General features: G+C 21.1%; 4 protein-coding genes across 4 annotated transcripts; all 4 read right to left on the reverse strand.

Moving 5' to 3' along the window:
* Positions 1 to 8: 8 nt before the first annotated feature.
* Positions 9 to 8,104, reverse strand: PY17X_0104200 (centrosomal protein CEP76, putative; the record flags this gene model as incomplete). Its single annotated transcript, XM_022957801.1, has 20 exons — positions 9 to 71; positions 239 to 402; positions 553 to 643; positions 790 to 1,071; positions 1,255 to 3,082; positions 3,186 to 3,915; positions 4,071 to 4,244; positions 4,384 to 4,481; positions 4,594 to 4,665; positions 4,791 to 4,968; positions 5,129 to 5,264; positions 5,373 to 5,724; positions 5,848 to 6,039; positions 6,139 to 6,236; positions 6,384 to 6,635; positions 6,765 to 6,988; positions 7,101 to 7,195; positions 7,303 to 7,442; positions 7,560 to 7,694; positions 7,817 to 8,104. 20 exons carry the CDS (start codon positions 8,102 to 8,104, stop codon positions 9 to 11), a joined length of 5,592 nt encoding a protein of 1,863 aa, XP_022811225.1.
* An 895-nt stretch (positions 8,105 to 8,999) lies between these two features.
* On the reverse strand, positions 9,000 to 10,118 carry PY17X_0104300 (conserved Plasmodium protein, unknown function; the record flags this gene model as incomplete). Its single annotated transcript, XM_726150.2, has 1 exon — positions 9,000 to 10,118. The coding sequence occupies one exon, from the start codon at positions 10,116 to 10,118 to the stop codon at positions 9,000 to 9,002; it is 1,119 nt and encodes a 372-aa protein (XP_731243.2).
* Positions 10,119 to 11,360: 1,242 nt separating this feature from the next.
* Positions 11,361 to 15,731, reverse strand: PY17X_0104400 (uncharacterized protein; the record flags this gene model as incomplete). The annotated part of the gene is made up of 1 exon (XM_720812.2): positions 11,361 to 15,731. The coding sequence occupies one exon, from the start codon at positions 15,729 to 15,731 to the stop codon at positions 11,361 to 11,363; it is 4,371 nt and encodes a 1,456-aa protein (XP_725905.2).
* A 1,332-nt stretch (positions 15,732 to 17,063) lies between these two features.
* On the reverse strand, positions 17,064 to 22,490 carry PY17X_0104500 (AP2 domain transcription factor, putative; the record flags this gene model as incomplete). Its single annotated transcript, XM_721386.2, has 1 exon — positions 17,064 to 22,490. The coding sequence occupies one exon, from the start codon at positions 22,488 to 22,490 to the stop codon at positions 17,064 to 17,066; it is 5,427 nt and encodes a 1,808-aa protein (XP_726479.2).
* Positions 22,491 to 23,074: the final 584 nt, after the last annotated feature.

Here is a 23,074-nt window from a genome sequence, read left to right on the forward strand (position 1 = left end):
AATTAAACCTATCTTTCATTATGATTTCTATGAACTTTTTTTTTCATATTTGTTTCTCTTTCTTGATTAGTCTATAAAAAAAAAAAAAAAAAAAAAAAAAAAAAAAAAAAAAAAAATATATTATATATCCCAAAATTAACCAATTTCATAAGGAACAGTTTTATATTCCGTTTTAACCATCAAATAAATTAAAAATATTATTAAATTCTATATACAATTGGTATTTTATTTTTCTTACCATCCAAGGAACCAAACATCCTAAAAATACCCAATTAGACATTACACCCCCAATTAAAGGATAAGACTTGCAATATATAACAAATGAAATGTTACTTATCGAAAGCTTCATTATGTTATCAAATCGCTTGGAGTTTAGCAAAAAGGTTTTTATTTCGGAAAAATCTGTTTAAATCGAAAAAATTAAGGAAAAACAAAAGTTAACACATTCATATGAACGTAATCTATAATTATACATTATACATTATACATTAGACATATTAATATGAGTCCAAAATAATTCAAGTATATATTTCTCCTTTTCTCAATCTTTACCGGATGTCGAAAAATGGATGGGGAATCCAACAAAAGTATGGTTTGGTGGAACTGGAAATTTGTAATATTGCCAATTGAAATATTGCTCCTCCTTCACATAAATTGTCATATAATAAATAATGTGATAATAAATAATGTGATAATAAATAATGTGATAATACATTTTTATTAAAAAAAATGGCTATTACAAATGTATATACGTAAATATTTATATACACTTTGCATAAATTATCTTACCAAGGAATAGTACCAGTTCCATTGTGAAATTTGATGAGCAGCATATTTAGATGTCGTATCTAATCTTGACCATGTTTTGGGTGGCGGAATTTCTGAAATATTTTTTGCAGATTTGTTTTCATCATTTTCATTTTTTTCAATTTTTTCAATTTTTTTACCCATTGACAGTTCACCAAAATTTTTTGGAATTGTTTTATTTTTCATTATTATATTTTCATCATTAGCTTCATTTGACATATCCATACCCCATGGTTGATTTATTTGAGTATCCAATTTCAAACTCTATATTTGTTTAAACAAAAAACAATTAATAATATATACACTTAACTTTAATTTCACCAAAATGGGAATCGACGAATCGACCAGTATTATATCGTATGGAAAAAAAATCATATATATATACATATAGATAGATATATATACACATAGATAGACACATAGCTAGATAGATTATGCTATTTTTACCTGATCTCCCGCAATAGTATGGTTATTATTTCCTTCTGCTTCTGAGATGTTGTGCATTTGGTGAATAGTTTCATATGCAAATTTTTTATTTTTGGTAAAATTGGTTGTTTCTTTATCAACTAACAATTGCGATTCGATATTATTTTTGATTATATTTGAATTTATGAAAAAAGAAATATTTTCACAAAATAATTTGTTTTTTCTTCTTCCACTAATGTGTATACGTCCTCCTAATCTAAATTTGCCCATTTTTATTTTATTATATTTTTTTTTAATTGCCCATTTTTTGTTTAAATTTTTATCATCTATTAATTTTATATTATATGATTTTTTACACATATTATGAAAAATATTTTTTCTGTTTTTTTTCTCATATTGGTTGTCATTTTTGTCCACTTTTATTTTTTTTCTATCTCTTTTTTTTTTATAATTTTTTTTTTCATTTTCCTCTACATCATCAAAAGTATATATATCATTCTTATCACTTTTTGAAGGAATAATAAAATACCCATTTATTGGATATTTCATTTTTCCATATTTTGTATAACCATTGTTTTTTTCTTTTATATTTTCTGCATTATATTTATTACAATTATTATTTTGTTTACAATTAAGATTGCTGTGATAATTTTCAGAATTATTTTCATTTCTAATTTTGACCTCATTTATGTTATCATCACAATTCAAATAATTTTTATTTTCCAGTTTATTCATCAAATATTCTTGTGCATCTAAAAATTTGGAAAATATTTTTTTTTTATTTTTGTCTTGTACACCTTTACGCGCCAATTTAATATCAATCATTTCTTTTTTCATAATTTTTTCATATTTTTTTAATTTTTTTTTTAATTTAAGAATATTATTATTATTATTTTTCATATATTGTTTTGGAATATTTTTATGAGTTGTATTGTCAGAAAATTCACTATCATCACAACGATAATATCTTTCTTTTATTTCTTTGTATATTTCCTCTTCATATTCTTCACAATTATGTTCTACACAATATTCGTTGTATATATTTTTTTTTTTTAAATCATTTTCATCATCTATTACGACCTGTATGTTGTCTCCTTTTCTCTGATTAGTATTGCAATCTATATCATCATTTATATTTTTTTCTTTTTCAATATTATCACAATTATAAATATAATTGGGAATATCTAAATGCCAATTTTTCTCTTCCTCGTTATATTGATAGTGTAAAGGAACATTGCTAAAACGTTTGATATTTTTTTGTTTGATATTTTCATCATAATTATTTAATATATCAGTACTATTTTTATTAAAAACATAATTTTTTATATATTCCTCCTTTCCATCATTATATATTTCATTATTCATTCCATATACATAATCTTGAGGAATATTAGATAAATTTTTTTTTTTTTCACTATTCATTATTTCTACATTTTTAGCTGGATGATAAGAATTATGAAAATTTATATTTTCTTTATTTATATATTGTCCTTCGATATTTGGATAAAAATCGTTTTTATATTGAGACCAACTTTTTTTGGATTCATTATTATAAATATTATTATCATTTATTTTATTCATATTTTCCATATGATTTTCCTTATTTCCAGACATTGAACCATTATTCATATTTTTTTCGATTTCTTTTCCATTTTTATATTCATAATTTTCTGGTTTAGGGTTAAAGTTGTTGTCTAAGTTTAGCTTATATTCACATATATCAATATACATTTCTAAAAAATATTTTATTTCTTTTGAATGATCAAAATTTGTTTCTAACCCTTCAACATTTCTAATAAAAAAAATCATTTCCTGTAATTCTTCTTCCAGTTCATTCATATATTTTATTCTATAAAAAAAATATAATCATAAAATGTTATTACACTATAAATAAAAAAAAAAAAAATACAAAAATAAATTCTCCTTATATACACATATTTTTTTTAACTTACGAAAGTTTATCACTTAATGGAGTTGAAATTGTTATTTCACTTTTTATTTGTGGTGGCTCATGATTTAAAAAGGGGCGCCAATGATAATTATTTTCCAAGTCATATAGAATACATGCAGGATGATGGTTTTGCATATTACCATATAATTGCTGATCATTAAAAATAACTTCTATAGATGTATATGGAACATATGCCAATGTATTTTCATAATTTAATAAACCAAATTTGGGGGCAATAGGTATATATTTTGAAAAAGATTCTAATACATATTTTATAGCTTTATTACAACTATATGTTTTATTTTTCTCATATTTTACTTTAAATATATTATCAAAAAATTCTTCATCATTATACAAAACCTCATCAATATTTACTTCCTCATCTTTCATAAGATGCTCTCCATATAAATCCATAGTATATAACTGGTTTTCTTCTTTCATATCATATTCTTGTATTATTTGATTTTTACGGTTTTTTAATTCTTCTAAACCATATTTTATATAATTTGTTAAATATTCACCATTATAATATTTTTCATTATCATTTTCATTCATTTTATTAATCATTTTATTTTCTGCTAATATATCAGAATTTTTTAAAAAATTATTGTTATTCCATCGATATTTTAAATGTATAATAGACTTATTTGTTACTTCCCAAAAACATACCCATCCTTTTTCATGTCTAGTCATTACCCAGTAATGCTCCGTTTTCCCGTTATTTATAGTGCCTTATAAAAAAAATCATATATAAAAATAACCCCCAAAAAATGTCCATCTTATATTTTCATTTATATTTCTCACTTATGTTTCTCACTTATGTTTCTCACTTATATCTCTCATTTATATTTATTGTTTATATTTATTATTTTTACATATTCCTTACCTTTACATACATATGCGTCATATTCCAATCCCTTCAAACAACAACATAGTAATAGGGCATGATCTTGTATTGTTCCTTTTTTATAAGACAAGAAAAAATGTGGAGGAGTCAAATTGATCGGTTCTTCGTCGTTTTCTATATACTCAATATTATTTAGCCAGTGAAATAAAGGACCTGTTCATATAAAATAATAAGTTGGTAAATAATTGAGAACACAATATAAATGCCAATTTAATTTGTGCATTTTTTTTTTGCAAAAATAGTTATATTTTAACAAATACAATATTTAAATATAATAAATTATTGAAAATACCAGGTGTTGAAACTTGGGCAGGTAAATTAATAGGCGTTACAAAACTACAAAGAGGATAGTAGTTATCGTCAAATTCATTTTTACTTATACAAGGGAAGCTGAATAAATCAAAAATTTTTATAAATAAAATGTTCTTATGATCATAAATATTCTGTAAATACATATAAATAACTTATTTCTTATTATAATTTATTTCCAATTTTTTAGTACCTTCTGTTTTTAATAGCCTTTGGAAACCACTGCAAATAGATATCATTAAATCCTTTAAAATCTTGATCCCATCTAAAATTAAATTAATGATATTAAAATGGGGACTGACAAATGGGTATGTATATATGTATAACACATGGTGGTAAATAAAAAAGGAATAAATAACCCTACACTAATTCTAACGTTTTTTTAAATACCTTTTTGACATAGCTTTGTATATTATAGAAGAATTTTGAGATTGATTTTCCTTAAAAAAAACCAATCCACTTGGAAGTGGAGGGATTACAAAAGCTTCGATTGATATAGTCGATTTTCTTTTTGTTTGCGCATTTCCCTTATTTAAAGATTTTAAATGTGCTCTAGAATACATTAAATCTTCATTTCATAAAAAAAAAAATATATGTATATATATGTATGCACATGTATACATATACACACATGAAATCGCCTATGTAGACAACCAAATAAGACACCATGAAAAACGAGGATACAATAAAGAGTTATATAATTAAAGACAATTTTCATTTTATATTACCTAATGTATTTTTATAAACAATTGTTTTATACTGTCTTGAATAATAATCCTCATAATTCTCATCTGGATTATCAAACCCTTGGTCATAAAAATCGTAATTTTTGTTTTCATTATATATTGAACTCGCATTGTTATCCTACAATAAAGAATGAAAAAAAATAAAATAAAAATAGCTAGTCAAAAAATGAAATAAAAATAGCTAGCTAAAAAAAATAAAAATAGCTAGCTAAAAAAATAAAATAACCTGAACTAATCCTCTATAATCATATGTTCCGTAATTAAATATATCCGAAAATGGCAATTCAAAAATCCCTAAAATTGATGAATATATTTCATTGTTATTGTGAACTTCTAAACAAATATCTCCTTTTGAAATTAAATCTATAGGTAATACATTATGTATTAATTTTTCATTTGTTAATTCTTTTTTGTCAACTAATCGTATTGGATAATATAAATTTTGATAAAAAAAAGGGGACACAGTTTTTGATACAATATCTGTTTTGTTAACTATTCCATCCCATTTTACCCACACATTTATGTTAATATTGTTTAGATCTACACTACTTATAGCTAAGTTTTCGCATTTTATTATTCTAAAAAAAAAAAAAAAAAAATTAAATAAATTAATAAAATATTAATACGTCAAACGAACCGAATTGTCATTGATTCATGAAAATATGAACAAATTAAACAGAGCTATAAATAAACAAACAAACCTTATTACTAAATAATGATCGTTTATAGACAACTGGTTTACTAATGTAACATCACTTAATGGTTGAACAGGCCTTTGGATATTTGTATCGTCTTCTTGTATTCCATAACTATTAACAAAGCATTTTATATTTCCTACAATTTCTCCTTGCTTAAATTTTCTTTTTTCCAATGTTAGTTTTTTTACAGTCCCCCTAATAAAAAACAAAAAAACACAAAAACATAAAATCATAAAAACTGACAGAATATGCCTCTAAATAGTATAATTCATATTCCCATATTTTATGGCGTACTTAAAAAAAGGATATTCAGTCACAGATTTTAGAGATACTATACATGAACCCAATAAAATAGGTGGTTTATATCTGTAGTTAGAATTATAGCATAATACCTTAAAAAAATCAAAATAAATTACAAAATATTAATCAGAAAAAAATATAAAATAATATAATAATGGCAACTTCACAATTTATTAGACACCCAAAATTAATACCACAATAATAATTAAATTATAAATAAAATATGTAGTATATCTTACTGCGAGAATAAAAAAAGCATTTGCCAATTGTCGATATGTTCCAATAAAACAAAAATATCCAGGATAAAGCCAAAAATTATTACTAGACTTATTTGAACTATGAATTACCCATTCACCTTCACTTAAAGGAAATTTAAATCTTAAAAATTTTGGTAATAGTTTTAAATAACTGGGCATCTCAGAATTTGCTATAAACCACCAACTGTCTAAGGCCATATGAAACTCGAAGATTTCTGATAATTGCATATATACCTGAACAGAAAAATATGTTAACAAAAATTAAATAAATGAACGATTAAATGCACAATTAAATGAGTGAACGAATTAAAATATAACAGCTTGTATTAACAATAAAATTTAAATGCAGAATAAGTATGCTACCCCCAAACGTTGGGCTTCAAATGTCATTTTATTTTTTTCAATTTTCCTTTTTAATACTATGCTACTATCTGGATCATTTTCAATTATTTCTTTTAAATTTATTTTAGAAGAAGCATAAAGATCATTAAATATAAGTCCCTTTATGCACCACATTTCAATTGTAACTTCAAATTTTTTCAAATCTTCATAAGATATGCTTAATTCTTTTTCACTCCAAATTGTTACTATAAAGATGCGTAAAAAAGGGTTTATTACATAAATATATTTTTTTTACAATTTTATAAATATTATTCTGTGAATATTATATATCAATATCTATAATTTTATAGCTCATACATGGAATCTTTAAATATTGAATTTCTCCTGGTTTTATAGAATATCCCGGAGTATATAAGACATCATTTTTCAATTCTCCATAAAGATTTATATTTCTTTAAAAGAAAAAACGCATACATATAATATGTGTATAGAAATAAACATGTCCTTACTATGAATGTCAAAACAATCACACAAATGCATTGACATATATTAATGTTACTTGATATTTCCAAATGATATTAAATAAAAATTTTTCTGAATATTATTTTCCAAATTATGAATGTATTTTATAAAAAATTCTAAACGCCATAATCGTGGCTTTAACATCGGATTATAGAATTCTCTTATTTTTTGTTCCCTCTATTTGTAAAAAAAAAAAAATAAAAAAATAAATAAAAATAAGGAAAAATATATCCAAAATTATAATTAGCATATGTAAAAATTAATATTTTTAAAAATCTCTCTATTTATAATAACCTTTAATTCTTCATATAAATCTAGAAAAGGCTCTTCTATTTCTTCATCGTCATCTGTTGTACTTAAAGTTTCCTCGCTCATTTCTTCTTCTTCATATCTTTTGATAGAATTAATTTTCTTATTTGGTAAAGCCTTCTGCAAATATATATATTTATAAGAACCAAATTATATAAGCAAATAAATAGACAAAAATATTAACATGATAAGAACATATCAAATAAAAGTAGTAAATGCAAAGAATATAAAAGGATCCTTACCATTTGTCTTTTTATACTCTTTCCATAATCATCCTCATCAAATAATGGAACTTCTAAAAAATGATCTGATGGTTGTTTGTCATTTTCTTCATCATAATATTCGTTATCATCTTCAATTTCTCTGTCATATTCCTCATTTACATTTTCTTTATTATATTCATTTTTATATAACCAAATTTCATCCTTTAGTTCATTAATATGAACCTTTTTATTTTTTTTTTCTTTTTTTACACTAGCTACATCATCATTGTCATATAGTATTCCCTTTATCTTTTGAATTATATACATTTTTTTACATTAAAATGTTAAGTATTATTATTCAAATTTACCAAACATATTACATAATATTAAAAGGTTATCAATATATGATACTTATATAAATTTGTTTTCTCATTTCCATTCATTTATTTTAGGAACCCATTCTTTTCACTCTAATCTCAAAGCCTTGTAATTTTAAGTGATTTTTTAATTTTAGGTTATTTTTTAATTTTAGGTAATTTTTTAATTTTAGGCAATTTTTTAATTTTAAGCAATTTTTTAATTTTAAGTTTTTTTAAGTGACTTTTTAATTTTACTAAAATATTTTGAAAAATCGTTAAAAATAAAGACAATAAATGTACAAATGAGGAAAACACATTAAAATGTAAAATAAAAAAAAATATATTAAAAAAAGAAAAATATATATCCTTTATGATATTTTGCTCTCCTTTTTTTTTATTATTATTATTTTTTCTCATAAATTTTATGTTCCAATACCTTAATATTGGAAAATAAGCAGATTATATATATACAACTTATTTCCTTTTAAGTATTAACCTAAAAGTGTTTTAATATTATTCTTTGAATAATTCAGTATTATTCTATTTTTATCTTATTTTTTCCCCACAATATATACACTTTTTTCTTTTGTTCTTTATTTTTAAGTTATATTTTATTAAAAAGTTAAAAAATTAAGAAAAAATCGAAAAAATTAAAAAAATTATGAACAGGCAATAAAAAATGTAAAATATATAAATATTATGAGAAATAAAGCCAAAGACTTATCTATTCATTTATCCACACACTATAAATATATACATACATATTATAGATATACTATCTTTCTAAATTATATTTTGGTGTATATTTTTAAGAAAACATTATTTCATATTTATAAAAGTGTGTGCATCCATATATCTCAAATTTACAAAATAAATGGTGATATATCTGACAGTTTTTGATTTGTTATTCTTGTACTTGGATAACTATTTTTTTGTTTTAAATTAAAAGATTCTTGTTCTTTACTAAAAACCTGTTTTTTCATTAAATTTATCAAATCGTTAGATGAAAAAAAAGAAATTAACAACTTTTTTTTATCATCTTTAGTAAAATAACTAAATTTAGATTCATTTATTAATGATGAAAAATTCTCATCTATATATTTCTCTTTATCATTGCTCATATTTAATTTTCCTAAATCCTTTTTAATTTGTTGGACACAATCCACAAATAATTTTTCATATTTTGACTTTTCAATATAATGTTTTGTAAGTTTTTGTTGCAGACTACAATTTAAGGTTACTTGTTTTTTTAATTTTTTTTCTAAATTTTTTATTTTATAATCCAATTCTTTATATATTTTATCATTTTTCTCATCTTTTTTTTTTTCATCCTTTTTGCTTTCATCCTTTTGTTCCTCATCCTGTTTGATAGAAATACTCTCCTTAGTAGAATCTTCATTCATACTAGTTATGTTATTTATATTTTCTTTTTTTTCATTTTTTTCATTTTTTATTTTTGAAACCTCCTTTTTTATACTCCCCTTTTTAATAAATTTCTCATACGTTTTTGATAACTTTTCTTCCAAATATATCATGTGATTTTTCATAAGCTCACTATTTCTCTTCCATTTTTCGGCTTCTTTTTTTAAAAATTCAGAAAAATTGTCTAATCTCAAACATTCATTGATATACCATTTAAGCTCTTTTTGCAATTTTTTTACTTTTTCATCCTTTAATTGTTTTATTTTTTCTTGCTTCACTATCTTTTTCAAAATACGAATTTCTTTTTGAACATCATACATATATGTGTTAAATGCTAATATATATTTTTCTTCATTATCTTTTAATATATTATTAAAATGAGTATTCATATTCTCAATAGTATTATTTAAACATTCAAATCTTTTTTGTAGCAGCTCATTAGCCATTTCTTGATCATTTCCTATTCTGTTTTCTGATTCTACATTTTGTTTCCCTATATCAGTCAAACATTTATCAGAATCATCTTTTTCAACTTCTTTTTCATTATATTCATTAGCCATCATTTACAATTATATAGATAACCCTGAATAAATATGATCATATGTTTATATATACAATTCACATAAATATTTCCATATGTTAAACAATATATTTGTTCATATACAACTCTATAATAGAGCGTAAACACATTAATACTTGACCAAAATATAAATTATTAAATAATTTATACAATAATTATACATACACATACCCACAGTTATCTACATGTATTACACATTTATATTCTTACTAACACTTTTAATTCACTTAATACAATATAAAAAAATTAATTGATAATTTTTGATAAATTAAAACAAAAAAAAAAATGGGCAAAATCAATAAAACTTTCTAAACCTTATGATTTCGTTACTATATGCAGACAATATTATTTTTTCTCAATATTTTTCAATATTTTTCAATATTTCTCAATATTTTTATGTTATGAAAAAGACCGCGTTTTTTCGACAGTAGACAAATATGCGATATTATTTTTTTATTTATAAAATAATTTTTCTCTTGAATAAATTTGTAATATAGTTTTCAAAATATCTTTTACAAAAAAATACCTTTATCAATATTTATATTACTTTTTTGCATTTTTATATCCCATTGGAATTATGTGTATTAACACACAGGGAGATTATTCAATAAACCCTGTCTAATATCTCTTCAAACACATAATAAAAAATTCCTCATTTTTTGCAATCTATTATTTACTAAAAATTGAATTTATTAATATTATATAGGTATGCACACAAAATATGTACATCATTCAAATTAGTGAAAAATTCATTAAAAATAGGACATTCCAAACTTAGGAATATTGCATTAAAAAAAATAACTATCAATAATTAATATTCTCCATAAAAAAAAAATACACCATACCTTTCTATATATTACAGATTAATATTATACAATTAAAATAGTAGATCAAAATGAAGTTAGTAATTTTTTAATTTGTTTCAAAGATTAAATATGCAATTTTAAAAAAGCTTTATATAAGGGTTTGATCATTTGTATACATAACCATATACATTTCTCTATCCCCTCCAAAAAAAATTACAAAAAAATATAATAATATAATCATTTAAATAAGGATGACAATAATAAAACATTATGCAAATATTCTACGTTTGTCTCTAAAAGTAATTTCATACAAATATATATATAAAATGATACAATAAATAACAAAATTTTTTTTTTTTTTTTAATTAAAAAAATCTAGCTAAAATGTAAAATTGTAAAAAAAAAAAAAAAAATAGCTAGTTCTCCAATTTGTTAACCATATATTTATAATTTCTTACCCCATTAAATAACTTTGGATTATTTTTTTCATATATATTACCATCATTCAAAAGTCTACAATTATTAATAAAATAATTAACTAATCCCTTTGTAACATATTTTTTTGGTGATTTATGAATATATGGTTGTGACAAAAATGTTGAATATAAGCAGTTTTTTACTATATTTGAAAGTTCAAGTAAATACGATAAAATATTATTATGAAATGGTTGCATTTTTTTTAATTTATAATTTATATTTATGTTAATTTGTGTTGTTTCTATATATTTCACTGTTTTTAATAAAGTATTTTGAAGATTATACAATGTTTTAATTTTATGGGCACCAAAAAACATATCACTTATTAATGTTCTAAAATAAATATTTTTATTTACACAAACTTTATTAGACACAAGATATGGCAAATAATAATATTTTGATTTGTTGGAAAAATTATTAAATATATTTTCTTTTTCATTTCTTTTATTTTCCCCTTTGGTTCTGCTAAATATTTGCCCACTATCATTATAAGTGTTCACATTTTTATCCAGATTATTATGGGAAGTAAATATATGTTCAATACAATTTTCCAACATTTTGTAATCATTAATTAACATTTCAAATATTTTTTTACAATTTTCAATTCTTTCAACATTTTCGAGGTTATCCATATTATTACATTGCATAGCTAATTTTATTTTGCATAAAAAAAAAGCTGTGAAAGCAGGTAAACTTAAAACCTTTTCATTTTGTGAATAATATTGTGAAGAAATATTATCATCATTTTTATTTATATTTTTTTTTAAATTATTAATTTTTAGTGATGATATTGCATTATCAAAAGTTTCTTCTAATTTATTTGTAGAAGGTGTTTTAAATAAATAAAAAATAAAATTATCTGATAAATATTTCATATACTTTTTTTTGGAAATTATTTCTAAAAAATTATTTTCTAAATGTGCTAAATGATGTATTCCATTTATTTTTTCTTCTGTTTTATTTAAAAAATGTAAACAACTAGATAAACAAATATATATATTCCACATGTCTTCTAAATATAGGTTTTCAAAAATGCATATTTTTTTTGTATAATTTTTATGACTATCTATAATATTTTCTCTATTTTTAAAAATGTCAATCTCTTTATCATTTATTCTATCATGTTTATCATTATTATAATCACCTATTTCAGTGTATTTCTTATTTAATTTATCTGTCTTTAAATTGTTAATTATATGTTTTTCTTCATGTACATTATTTCCAATATGTACACCTAAATTTTTTATTTTTTCCTCATATTTATTACTATTATAATAATAATAAAATAATACAAAATAAGAGTACTGCGCCATTATATTAATATATTCATTTAACTCACTATTTTTAAGAAATAAATTTGAGGATATAATTATTTTAATAGTTTGTAATAGAGGAACAATAAACGGCATAATTGTGTCATTTATTGTTTTGTCATAAAAATGTGCATACTCTATTTTGGATACATTGTGTTCATTAAATGATATAACATTATTATTATCTAAATTTACAATATTAATTTTCGGTGTTATTTTTAATAATGAATTTACAAATTTGAAAATAAAAGTAGGACTATAATTTTTACAACAACAATAAAAATTATATAAATGAAACAACGAAATATTTTTTATTTCGTTACATATTTTATCTTTATCAATTTTATAAATTTCTCCTAAGCTTTTTGATTTTTTATTTTCATGCCATTCATTTTTTTCCTTTTCTATTATTTCACTTTTATTAATAGAATACAAAATTGCTATTTCTTCTAACTTTTTTTTTATACATTTTATTATATCATGTGTATGAATATTTGTATTTGCAGAAAATTGAGAAAACCTAAATAGATCACTTAATATTTTTATATTATAAAAAAATAAATATTCATTTTGTAAATAGTTTTTGGAATTTTCTCTATATATATCCTTATCTGCATTATTATTATTACTATTATTATTATTATTATTATTATCATTAATTTTTTTTATTTCATTTATTAAAATGTCCAAATTGATATCCGATTTTGCAAAAGAAAATTCTGTATTTTTTTTGTCTGGAAATAACATATCTATTTGATTAGAATCACTTATCTTTATTTTATTTAATTCTATTTTTATTTCATCTAAATTTTTATCCATTCTTGAAGAAAGAATTGCTACCACATTTTTTAACAAACTATTTTTTCGATTTATTTTATAATTTTTATTATAATTCAATAGATCTTTATTTATACTAATCGTGTTATCATATATTTGAATCAAATCAAAATCACGTATAAATGTATTTAAATAATTTATATCATCTTTTTCATTTAATAACATATTTTCTCTATCTTTTGATATATTTTTTATTTCACTATTTATTTTTTCGCCTTCATTATTATTAACATAATTATTGTCCTCAATATTTAGATCACAATTTTTTTGATTTATTTTATAATATTTAAATGGAGTGTGAGAAGAAAATTCAATTTCGGGAACAAAAGAAAATACAGAATATATTTTGTAAATACGCATTAATGTATAATTATCAACAACATTCCAATTTATACATTTATTAATATTATATCTCAACTTATTTATAAACATATTCATAATTTGATTTTGTGTACTAGCCATAAAAATTATATTTTGCATACATTCAGATAAAAACAAAAGATTTTCTAAACTATAATTATCCATAATTAAATTCATTTTTTTTATAAAAATTAAAAAACTTGTACTATAAAAATTATTCATACTGTTCATATTATTTGGAAATTTTTCTGAACAGACAATATTATTTTCATCTTTATTTCGATTAGATATATGATACAAATTCATGTTCTCTTGAATCGATTTCCCTATAGTTTGAGGTTTTCCTATAATAAAAGATTCAACACATTTGATAAAATTAATAAATTTTTTATGTATTTGAAATTTATTTAAAGGATTATAAATTATATAATCAATAATCTTATTAAATATATTATTATTTGATATTAAAAATTTCTGTAAAATAAATAAACTAAAACTTAAATCACAAGGCTTCAATAATTCAAGTTTATTTTCATATGTAAATATAATTGAATGTATAGTTTTGCTATTTATTTGATTTTCTAAATATTTTGTTGTTTTTGCAAAATAATCTATTTCAATTAATTTGTCAATATTTTGTCTAAATATTTTATTTAAATAATTTTTTAACATTACCATATTTTCGCAGCTACTTGAAAATGAGGCTGACAAAATTAGCCATTTTTTTATTATTTTAACATTTTTTTCATTTTTACAATTTTCTACACCTTTTTGGTCTTCATTTTCTTCATTCATTTTCCTCTCCCCTGTTTGTTTTTCCATGTTCTCTTTACTAACTTCATTATTTTTACCAAATTTGATATTCAGTATGTTGCTATTATCACCATTATTATCATCATTATTATCATCATTATTATCATCATTTTTTTCATCATTTTTTTCATCATTTTGAACATTTTCCAAACTATAGTCAGATACCACTTTGCCACTTCCATAGTAATATGTTATATCTCTTTTCCACAAATTTAAAACAAAAGATTCAAAAAATGATCCCTTTATAATTTCATTTTTTATATTTTCATCCACATCTTTAAGATTATTTAAAATAGTATAATAATCAAAATTATTTAATTTTTGAAAAAATAAATTTATTTCTTCTTTATATTCATTTTTATTTTTTTTTGAAATTAATTTATCAATTTGAATAAATATATTATCCCATATTTTTGTATCATTATTTTTCTCCAAATTTTTATTTAAATAATCTAACAATTCAATAAAACTTAATTTGGAAATATTCACAAAATTTTCATTTTTTAGTGATATATTAGTTGTGTGTGTAAATCTTCGAATTTGAATTTTTTCCACACAATTTGAATTCAAATAATTTATATTATTTGAGCAAAAAATGTTTCTATGTTTTTTTCCATCATTGAATGATATTGCTTTTTCTTTTATTTTTTCCTTTTCTACATTTGGATTTATTTTTGAATATGTATACCAAATTTGTTTAAATTTTTTTTTTTTCATGGAAATATTGTTACTATAATTATTTTTATTTGTTCTAGAACTTAAATTAAATAATATATATTTTTTAATATCATCAAAAATGCTATTCATTTCCTTTTTTGTCTCTTTCACATTATTATTATTATGTTTCAAAATCATTTTATTTATCATTTTATCTATCATTTTATTTATCATTTCATTATAGTAATAATTTGAATTTCTATATCTATACATTACATCATAGTCATTTTCATATTTGCAAATTCTATTAAGTACATTATTTTTCACCATTTCGTTATTTCAATATTTTCCTTTCTTGCATATATTCTTATTTCACTTTTTTATCTTTAATATTTTCAACCTTTGCATTATTTTTACCACCAACAATCTCTATCCTGTTCCGCGCTATGTTTTTCGTTAATTTTTCGTTAATTTTTGTTATATTCCGTTAATTTTTGTTATATTTCGTTATATTTCGTTAATTTTTTGCTGTTTTGTCGCCAACTAATCAAAACAAAAGAAATCGCAAGTGGTCTGCTTATTGGGGGATATTCAAATTCATAATTTTTATTTCAAAAAAATTTACATGTGCATATAATATAAAACACGACAATATTCCATCTTACACAGGATAATAAACAATAACAACTTTTTTTATAATAAAATAAAATAAAATTTTTTACACAGTTCCTTTAAAATTATGTTAGAAAAATATTCAATACTTAAATGATGGAAAATAAGGAATACAAGAAAAATCATAAAAATATATCTACATACATATTATATATACAATTCAAAAAAAAAATGGAAAAAAAATAATTAATATTTTTTTAGTGCCATTTTATTCAAAAACGTTACCCTTTTCTACTTTTATATTTATTTTCACAAAATTATTATCTATATAGCACATATAAATTAGTAAAATATTAATAATCTTTTAAATTTAATATAAATATTTTTTTCTACATCTTACACAGTTTTACCATAAATAAATTATTACTCAAAAATGAAACGCTAATAAAAAAAAAGGGAAAAAAAAGAAAGGAAAAAAAAGTGTGTTATATTACTTTTTTAAGAGTTAAAAATGTCAAAAAGAAAAACGTAACAATACACCCTAAACACAGGTATCCTACACAGAATGTTAACCCAAATATTTATCTTCTTTGGCAATAAAAAAATAAAAAATACATGGTAAATACGTGGTAAATACATGGTAAATACGTGGTAAATATGTACACTTGCTCATCTCAAATTAGGATATTTTCATAATTTATATATTTATTTTTAAAAAAGTTCATTAAAAGTTAAAAATAAAATGTGAAAAAATATTTACAAAATTGGGGAATTTCATAGCACACCGAATATTCTATGCATATGATTCCACGAACAAATAGAAAAATATAATACAAAAAAAAAAAAATGAAAATGAGAATAAAAATGAAAATAAAAATGAAAATAAAAATGAAAATAAAAATGAAAATAGAATAAGAATAAGAATAAGAAGCTTCATAGCCTCTTGTTTTAAAAACAATCATAACATTCAACCTATACAAATATAATCCTCTTATGCATCTAATATATTATACATCTGGTGATTCATACTATATGGGTTCATAATATTACTTATAAATATTCTGTATTTGTAATACTAGAATTAGAAGTAGATTTTAATTTATTAACCATTTTTTTATTTGAAAAAAATTCATAATTATAAGAATCTTTAATTAAATTTATTGATGATAAATATATAGATCCTACATCTGTATTATTTTTAGAATCATTTATATATCCATTATAAATAATTTCATCACATTTATCTATATTCTGATTAATATTATTATTGTTTACTAAATCGTTGCATCTAATATTATTATTAATAACATTTTGAGCATTTTCATTATTCCTTATATTTAAATTATAACACGAATTATTAACATTAAATTGTGTTTGTATATTTATAATATTATCATCTATCTTTTTTTCTTTTTCACCACTATTATTTTCGCCATTATTATTTCCACCACTACTATTTTCACCATTATTATTAATTATCAAATTTGGAATGACTATAATATCATTCTCTCCAACATTATTACAATTTTTCCCAACTCTATCAGGCTTATGCTCATGATCTAAACATTTTTTTAAAGAACATTCTTTGCTATCATTTCCATTATCTTCATTTTGCTTATTTATATATATTTTATTTATGCAATCATTATTTTTTGTGACAATAGTATTGTTGATATTTTCCTCTAATAAATTTATATCATCCTTACTTACATTATTATATTCCTTATTTCCCATTGTATTATTATCTTTAGATTCATGGGTTCTAGATAAATTTGAACCCACATCTATTTTATTATTCCCATTCATACTCAAATTTGGATAATAATCATTTATATTCATATCGATCATAGAATCATTATAATTTTTCATAGTATAACAATTTGATTCATTCAAAGAATTATTATTTCGATTTATTACATCTACATTTTCTTTATCATAGTTTTCTTTTACATCTGTTTTAGAATCATTTTTATTATTAATTGAATTTTCAGTTGCATCTATGTCTCCTTCTTTTTTATTAGAACCAGATAAAGACGAATCAACAAAACAATTATCCCTTAATTCATCCAATTGGTAATTATTATGATATATTAAATTATTATTATTACTACTATTATTATTACTACTACTATTATTACTACTACTATTATTACTACTACTATTATTACTACTATTATTATTGCTTATTGTTTTATAACACGAATCTGATATGTTTTCTTTAGAACCTATTTGCCCATCCTTAATTACCAAATCATTGTTCATAATTATATTTGTTTTATCATCATTATTTAAATAATTAAAACCTTTATTTATTTCTACACCATAATTTATATTTTGTAGATGCTGACCATTTACATTACCCATATCTATTCGATTCATTACACTCAAATTGTTCAAATTTACACAATTTATATTATCTTTCACATAATTAAAACTATAACCAATATTCATATTATCTATTTTTGATATGTCTTGACCATTTATTAATTTATATTCTGTATTAGGAGTAGAATTTATATCATCAAAATTATGAGTTCGATATATATTAACATTATTTTTCACATTTTTTATATAATTTTTATTTGTTATATTATTTAATTCATTTGAATATATAATCATTTTTTGATTATTAATATTTTCTAAATTATTATTAGGAATATAATTTATATATAATGAATTGTTTATATCATTAAACAAACTAATATTATTCATATTATTAATATCATATTCTCCATTATTTATATTATATAAAATTGAACCTTTATATAAATTATTCATATCTCTCAAATATATCATATCAGGAATTGATTTTCCATCTCTTATATTATTTAAACCTACTACATTTCTTACATTGTTCAATTCTTCGAATTTTTTATTTTCGCTATAATTCTGAATATTTACACTGTTGCTCATGCTATTGCTCAAACAAGCTTCGTCTTTTATATTTATCCTACTAGAGTTACTCACCATTCCAGAATCATTTACATTGTCTATTAATACATAAGTTCCATCTATATTAGATGTACTAGTAGTTAAACCTGATTCTATATTTACATTTTCTAAATTATTTGTAAAATATTTCTGATTATACATATTTATATTATTCAAAGATGTATAAGAAAATAAATTACTATTAAGATCATTAATTGATCCCATTTTATTATAATTATAATTAGAATTAGATAAATTGTATCCGACATTATATATATTATTAACTACAGAATCTGTCATATAATTATTCATTACTATATTTTTAAAAGATGGGTTAGATAATGCATTTAAATAATTTTCGATAGATTCATTTTTATTAACATTCCAACCAACTGATAATATATGTAAACAAAATAATAGTGCATTATAAATTTGTTGAATTTTTAATTTTTTGGGTGCATTAAAAGGAATTTCAAAATATTCATAAAACATTTTATATTGATAAATATATGGAACTCTATATCCTCGTGGGTTTTGTACAAATTCGATCGAAGTATTTTGAGGAATTAATTTTTTTAATTCTATATTTTCATAACATATTAAATTATTATCATATTTATAATCTTTATCATATATATATATATTATTATTATTATTATCTTTTCTATTATTTATTTTCAATTTTTCATCTATACTTAACATATCATTATAACCTTGATATATTTTTCCTTCTTCAATATGTTCATTCATATTTTTTTTTTCATTTTTATCATCTATTCTTAAATTCGAATCATTACTATTAATTATGTATGTGTTCATATAATCATCTTGTCCTGAATAATTATAAAAATTATTTATATCCTTACTTTCATTTATCTCATTATTAAATAAATAATCATAATTATTATTTAGAGTCTCATTAGAACATATTGTATGATCATTTGTATTTAGCCTACTTAAACTTGAATATCTGGTTCTTCTTTTTTGAATAGATGTTTTAGTTTTACTTCCATTATCAAAAAAGTTATTTTCTAATGACTCATATATTTGTTCATTTTTTTCATTTTGTCCATTACTAATTGTACTTATTCTTTTACCATTTTTTTTAACATTATCAGATTCATAAAAATCATAATTTTTATTAACAATATATTCAAATTGGTTTAAATTTTCATTATGTATTGTAGAATAAAATGGAGCTTCATTCAAAATATGTTTACTATTTTTACTATTTTTACTGTTTTTACTGTTTTTACTATTTTTACAATTTTTACTATTTTCACTATTTTTACTATTTTCACTATTTTCATTGCTTTCATTTCGAGTAACTATTTTATTTGTGTGTAAATCTATTTTAGAACTAGAATTAACTTCTGATTCATTTTGAAAAATAGAAAAATCATTTATGTTATCTTTCTTTTCATCTATAACATTTATTACATTATTTCCTTCCCCAGATATTATTTCATTTCTTTTAGAATTATAATTTTTTATATTATTTATTTTTGAAGCTTCTAATTTATTTTCATCATTTATTCCTTCATCATTCAATACATCTTTTCTATATATTTCTGAACTTAAAATATTATTATTTTTATTATCATTTTGTATAATATCACAGTTAATATGTTCAGTAGAAACTATTATAAGATTCCCATCTTCGAATTTGGAATTTTTATTTATTATGTTATTATTATTATTATTAACTAAACATCTATCATTATTATTATTATTATTAATATGATAATAATTCTTATTTTCTAAGTTAAAATCACAAATCAAATTCATATCTTTATTCATATTCCCAATTGCATATAACCCATTATTTATAAAACCGTTTGAATTTGAACATTGATATAAATTTCTTAAATTATTTTTTATATTATATTGGTTAGTTAGTAAATTATTTTCAATATTATAATTTAAAAACCCATAACCATTATTATTATTATTGCTATTATTATTGCCATTATTATTATTTCCATTATTATTTCCATTATTATTTCCATTATTATTTCCATTATTATTATTGCCATTATTATTATTGTTGTAATTATCTAAATAAGGAATGTGCACAGAATATTTTGTTCCTTCCAAATTGGTATCTATCATATCTGTTTCTACACCATTGTGTATGATGTTATTTATTTGATATCGTTCACATATATTTTGCATATTATAATAAATATCTTTTATATTATTATTTACTTCACCATTATTATTATTCCATATAATACCATTTTTTTCTAAAGACATATCATATAAATTAGTTCCATTATTTATAATTTGTTGATTCTTAATTGTATATATGTTTGGATCATTGTATTGATTATTCGGATCATTGTATTGATTATTTGGATCATTGTATTGATTATTTCCTTTTCCTTTTTTATTTCCATTATTAACATTAGTAGATATCTTATTATTGTTTTTAGACAATTTTCTTAATCGTGTATTTCTACCACCTTTCCCTCTAAATGTATATGTTCGTTTTTTTGGTGGATTATCTTCTTTGGGTTTAATAATTTCACATGTATTTATATAATATGTTGTATTCTCTTCATTATTAGAATTGTGTTTATTTCCCGCCGTGTTTCCATTATTTATGTTGGCAATGTCATTACCAGTTCCATTACTATTGTCATTACCATTTCCATTATTATTGTCATTACCATTTCCATTATTATTGATATTAGCATTAGCGTTATTGTTTCTGGAACGTCTCAAGCCTTCCCTTGTTCCCGTCGAAATTGGTGTATTCTTTTCATTTTTCACAATAGTTGATTTTGTTTTTTTTTTTCTTTTTATATTTTTTTTCATATATACATTTATTTTAACAACGGTATGATCAGATCTTGAAAATCTTGTTCCAGTTGCTTTGTGTAATAATATTGGATTAAAAATTCCTTTTATCATACTTTTTGCAAATGCATCTGCTCTTTTTTGAGCTTCATCATTTCCAACTTTTTTACATGACCATCTAGCTTTCATATGTTCACCATTATCTATCCATTCAACTCTCCATTCTCTTTCTATCCTATCTCTAATTAATGATACTTTATAATCTCCTACATTTTCATATACTTTTACAATTGGTGGCCCTTTATCTGGATATAATTGTTCAAATGTAATTCCTGATTTTAACTTTTCTATTAATTCTTTTGCTCTTAGTTTAGCTTTATCATTACCATATTTTTTATATGATATTCTTTGTTCTCTTCTTATATCATTTTCATACCATTCTACTACTAAACAACGTTCAATTTTATCTATTAAAATAACGGGTTCTTTATTTATCTTTATTTCAGACACACCATTATCTACTTGTACTGTATTACCATTTTTAATAGATTCTACAGATGTAAGGATATTTTTTTCAAATATATTTTCTTCTTTCATATTACTTTCTTTATCATTCACACTCTTTGACATATCAATTACAAATCTTTGTCTAAAATTTGTTTCTTTTTTTTCAATATCTTGATAATTAAATAATAGATTATTAAATCTGTCTCTACAATTTATATTTCTATTATATGTTTGCATGTATTTCCTTCAAATATAAACAACAATTAAATTTTGTCAAATTTTATAAATTATATAAATATACATCCCCATGTATATATGATGATATTTACAATGCTCTATTAATTTTATTCAATTTCCGATGCATATATATACATATAAATATATACATATAAATATGTACATATAAATATATATACATATAAATATGTACATGCACATATACATATACATACACATGGGCCCGTGTAAAAATCTAATTGCATTCAAAATAATTTTTAAGAAAAAAAATTTTAAATAAAAACAATATCATAAAATCTAAAACTCTATATACGAATTGAATACCCAAAGACAAAAAAAAAAAAAAAAAAAAACCTAAAACTAAAAATAAAAATAAAATATGCTCATTATTGAAACGAATTTAAACAAACAAAAATAAATCGAATGTAATTTCCTTTAATAATAACGATTTAATCATATATATTTTTTACAAACAAATAAAATAATAGGCTAATAAAATATACTACTATAAAATATACTACTATAAAATATACTAATATAAAAAAATTTATTTTGTTCAAATAAATTGGAAAAACAAACCCAAT

Source organism: Plasmodium yoelii, assembly GCF_900002385.2.
Source record: "Plasmodium yoelii strain 17X genome assembly, chromosome: 1".
In the NCBI taxonomy this organism is placed as follows: domain Eukaryota; phylum Apicomplexa; class Aconoidasida; order Haemosporida; family Plasmodiidae; genus Plasmodium; species Plasmodium yoelii.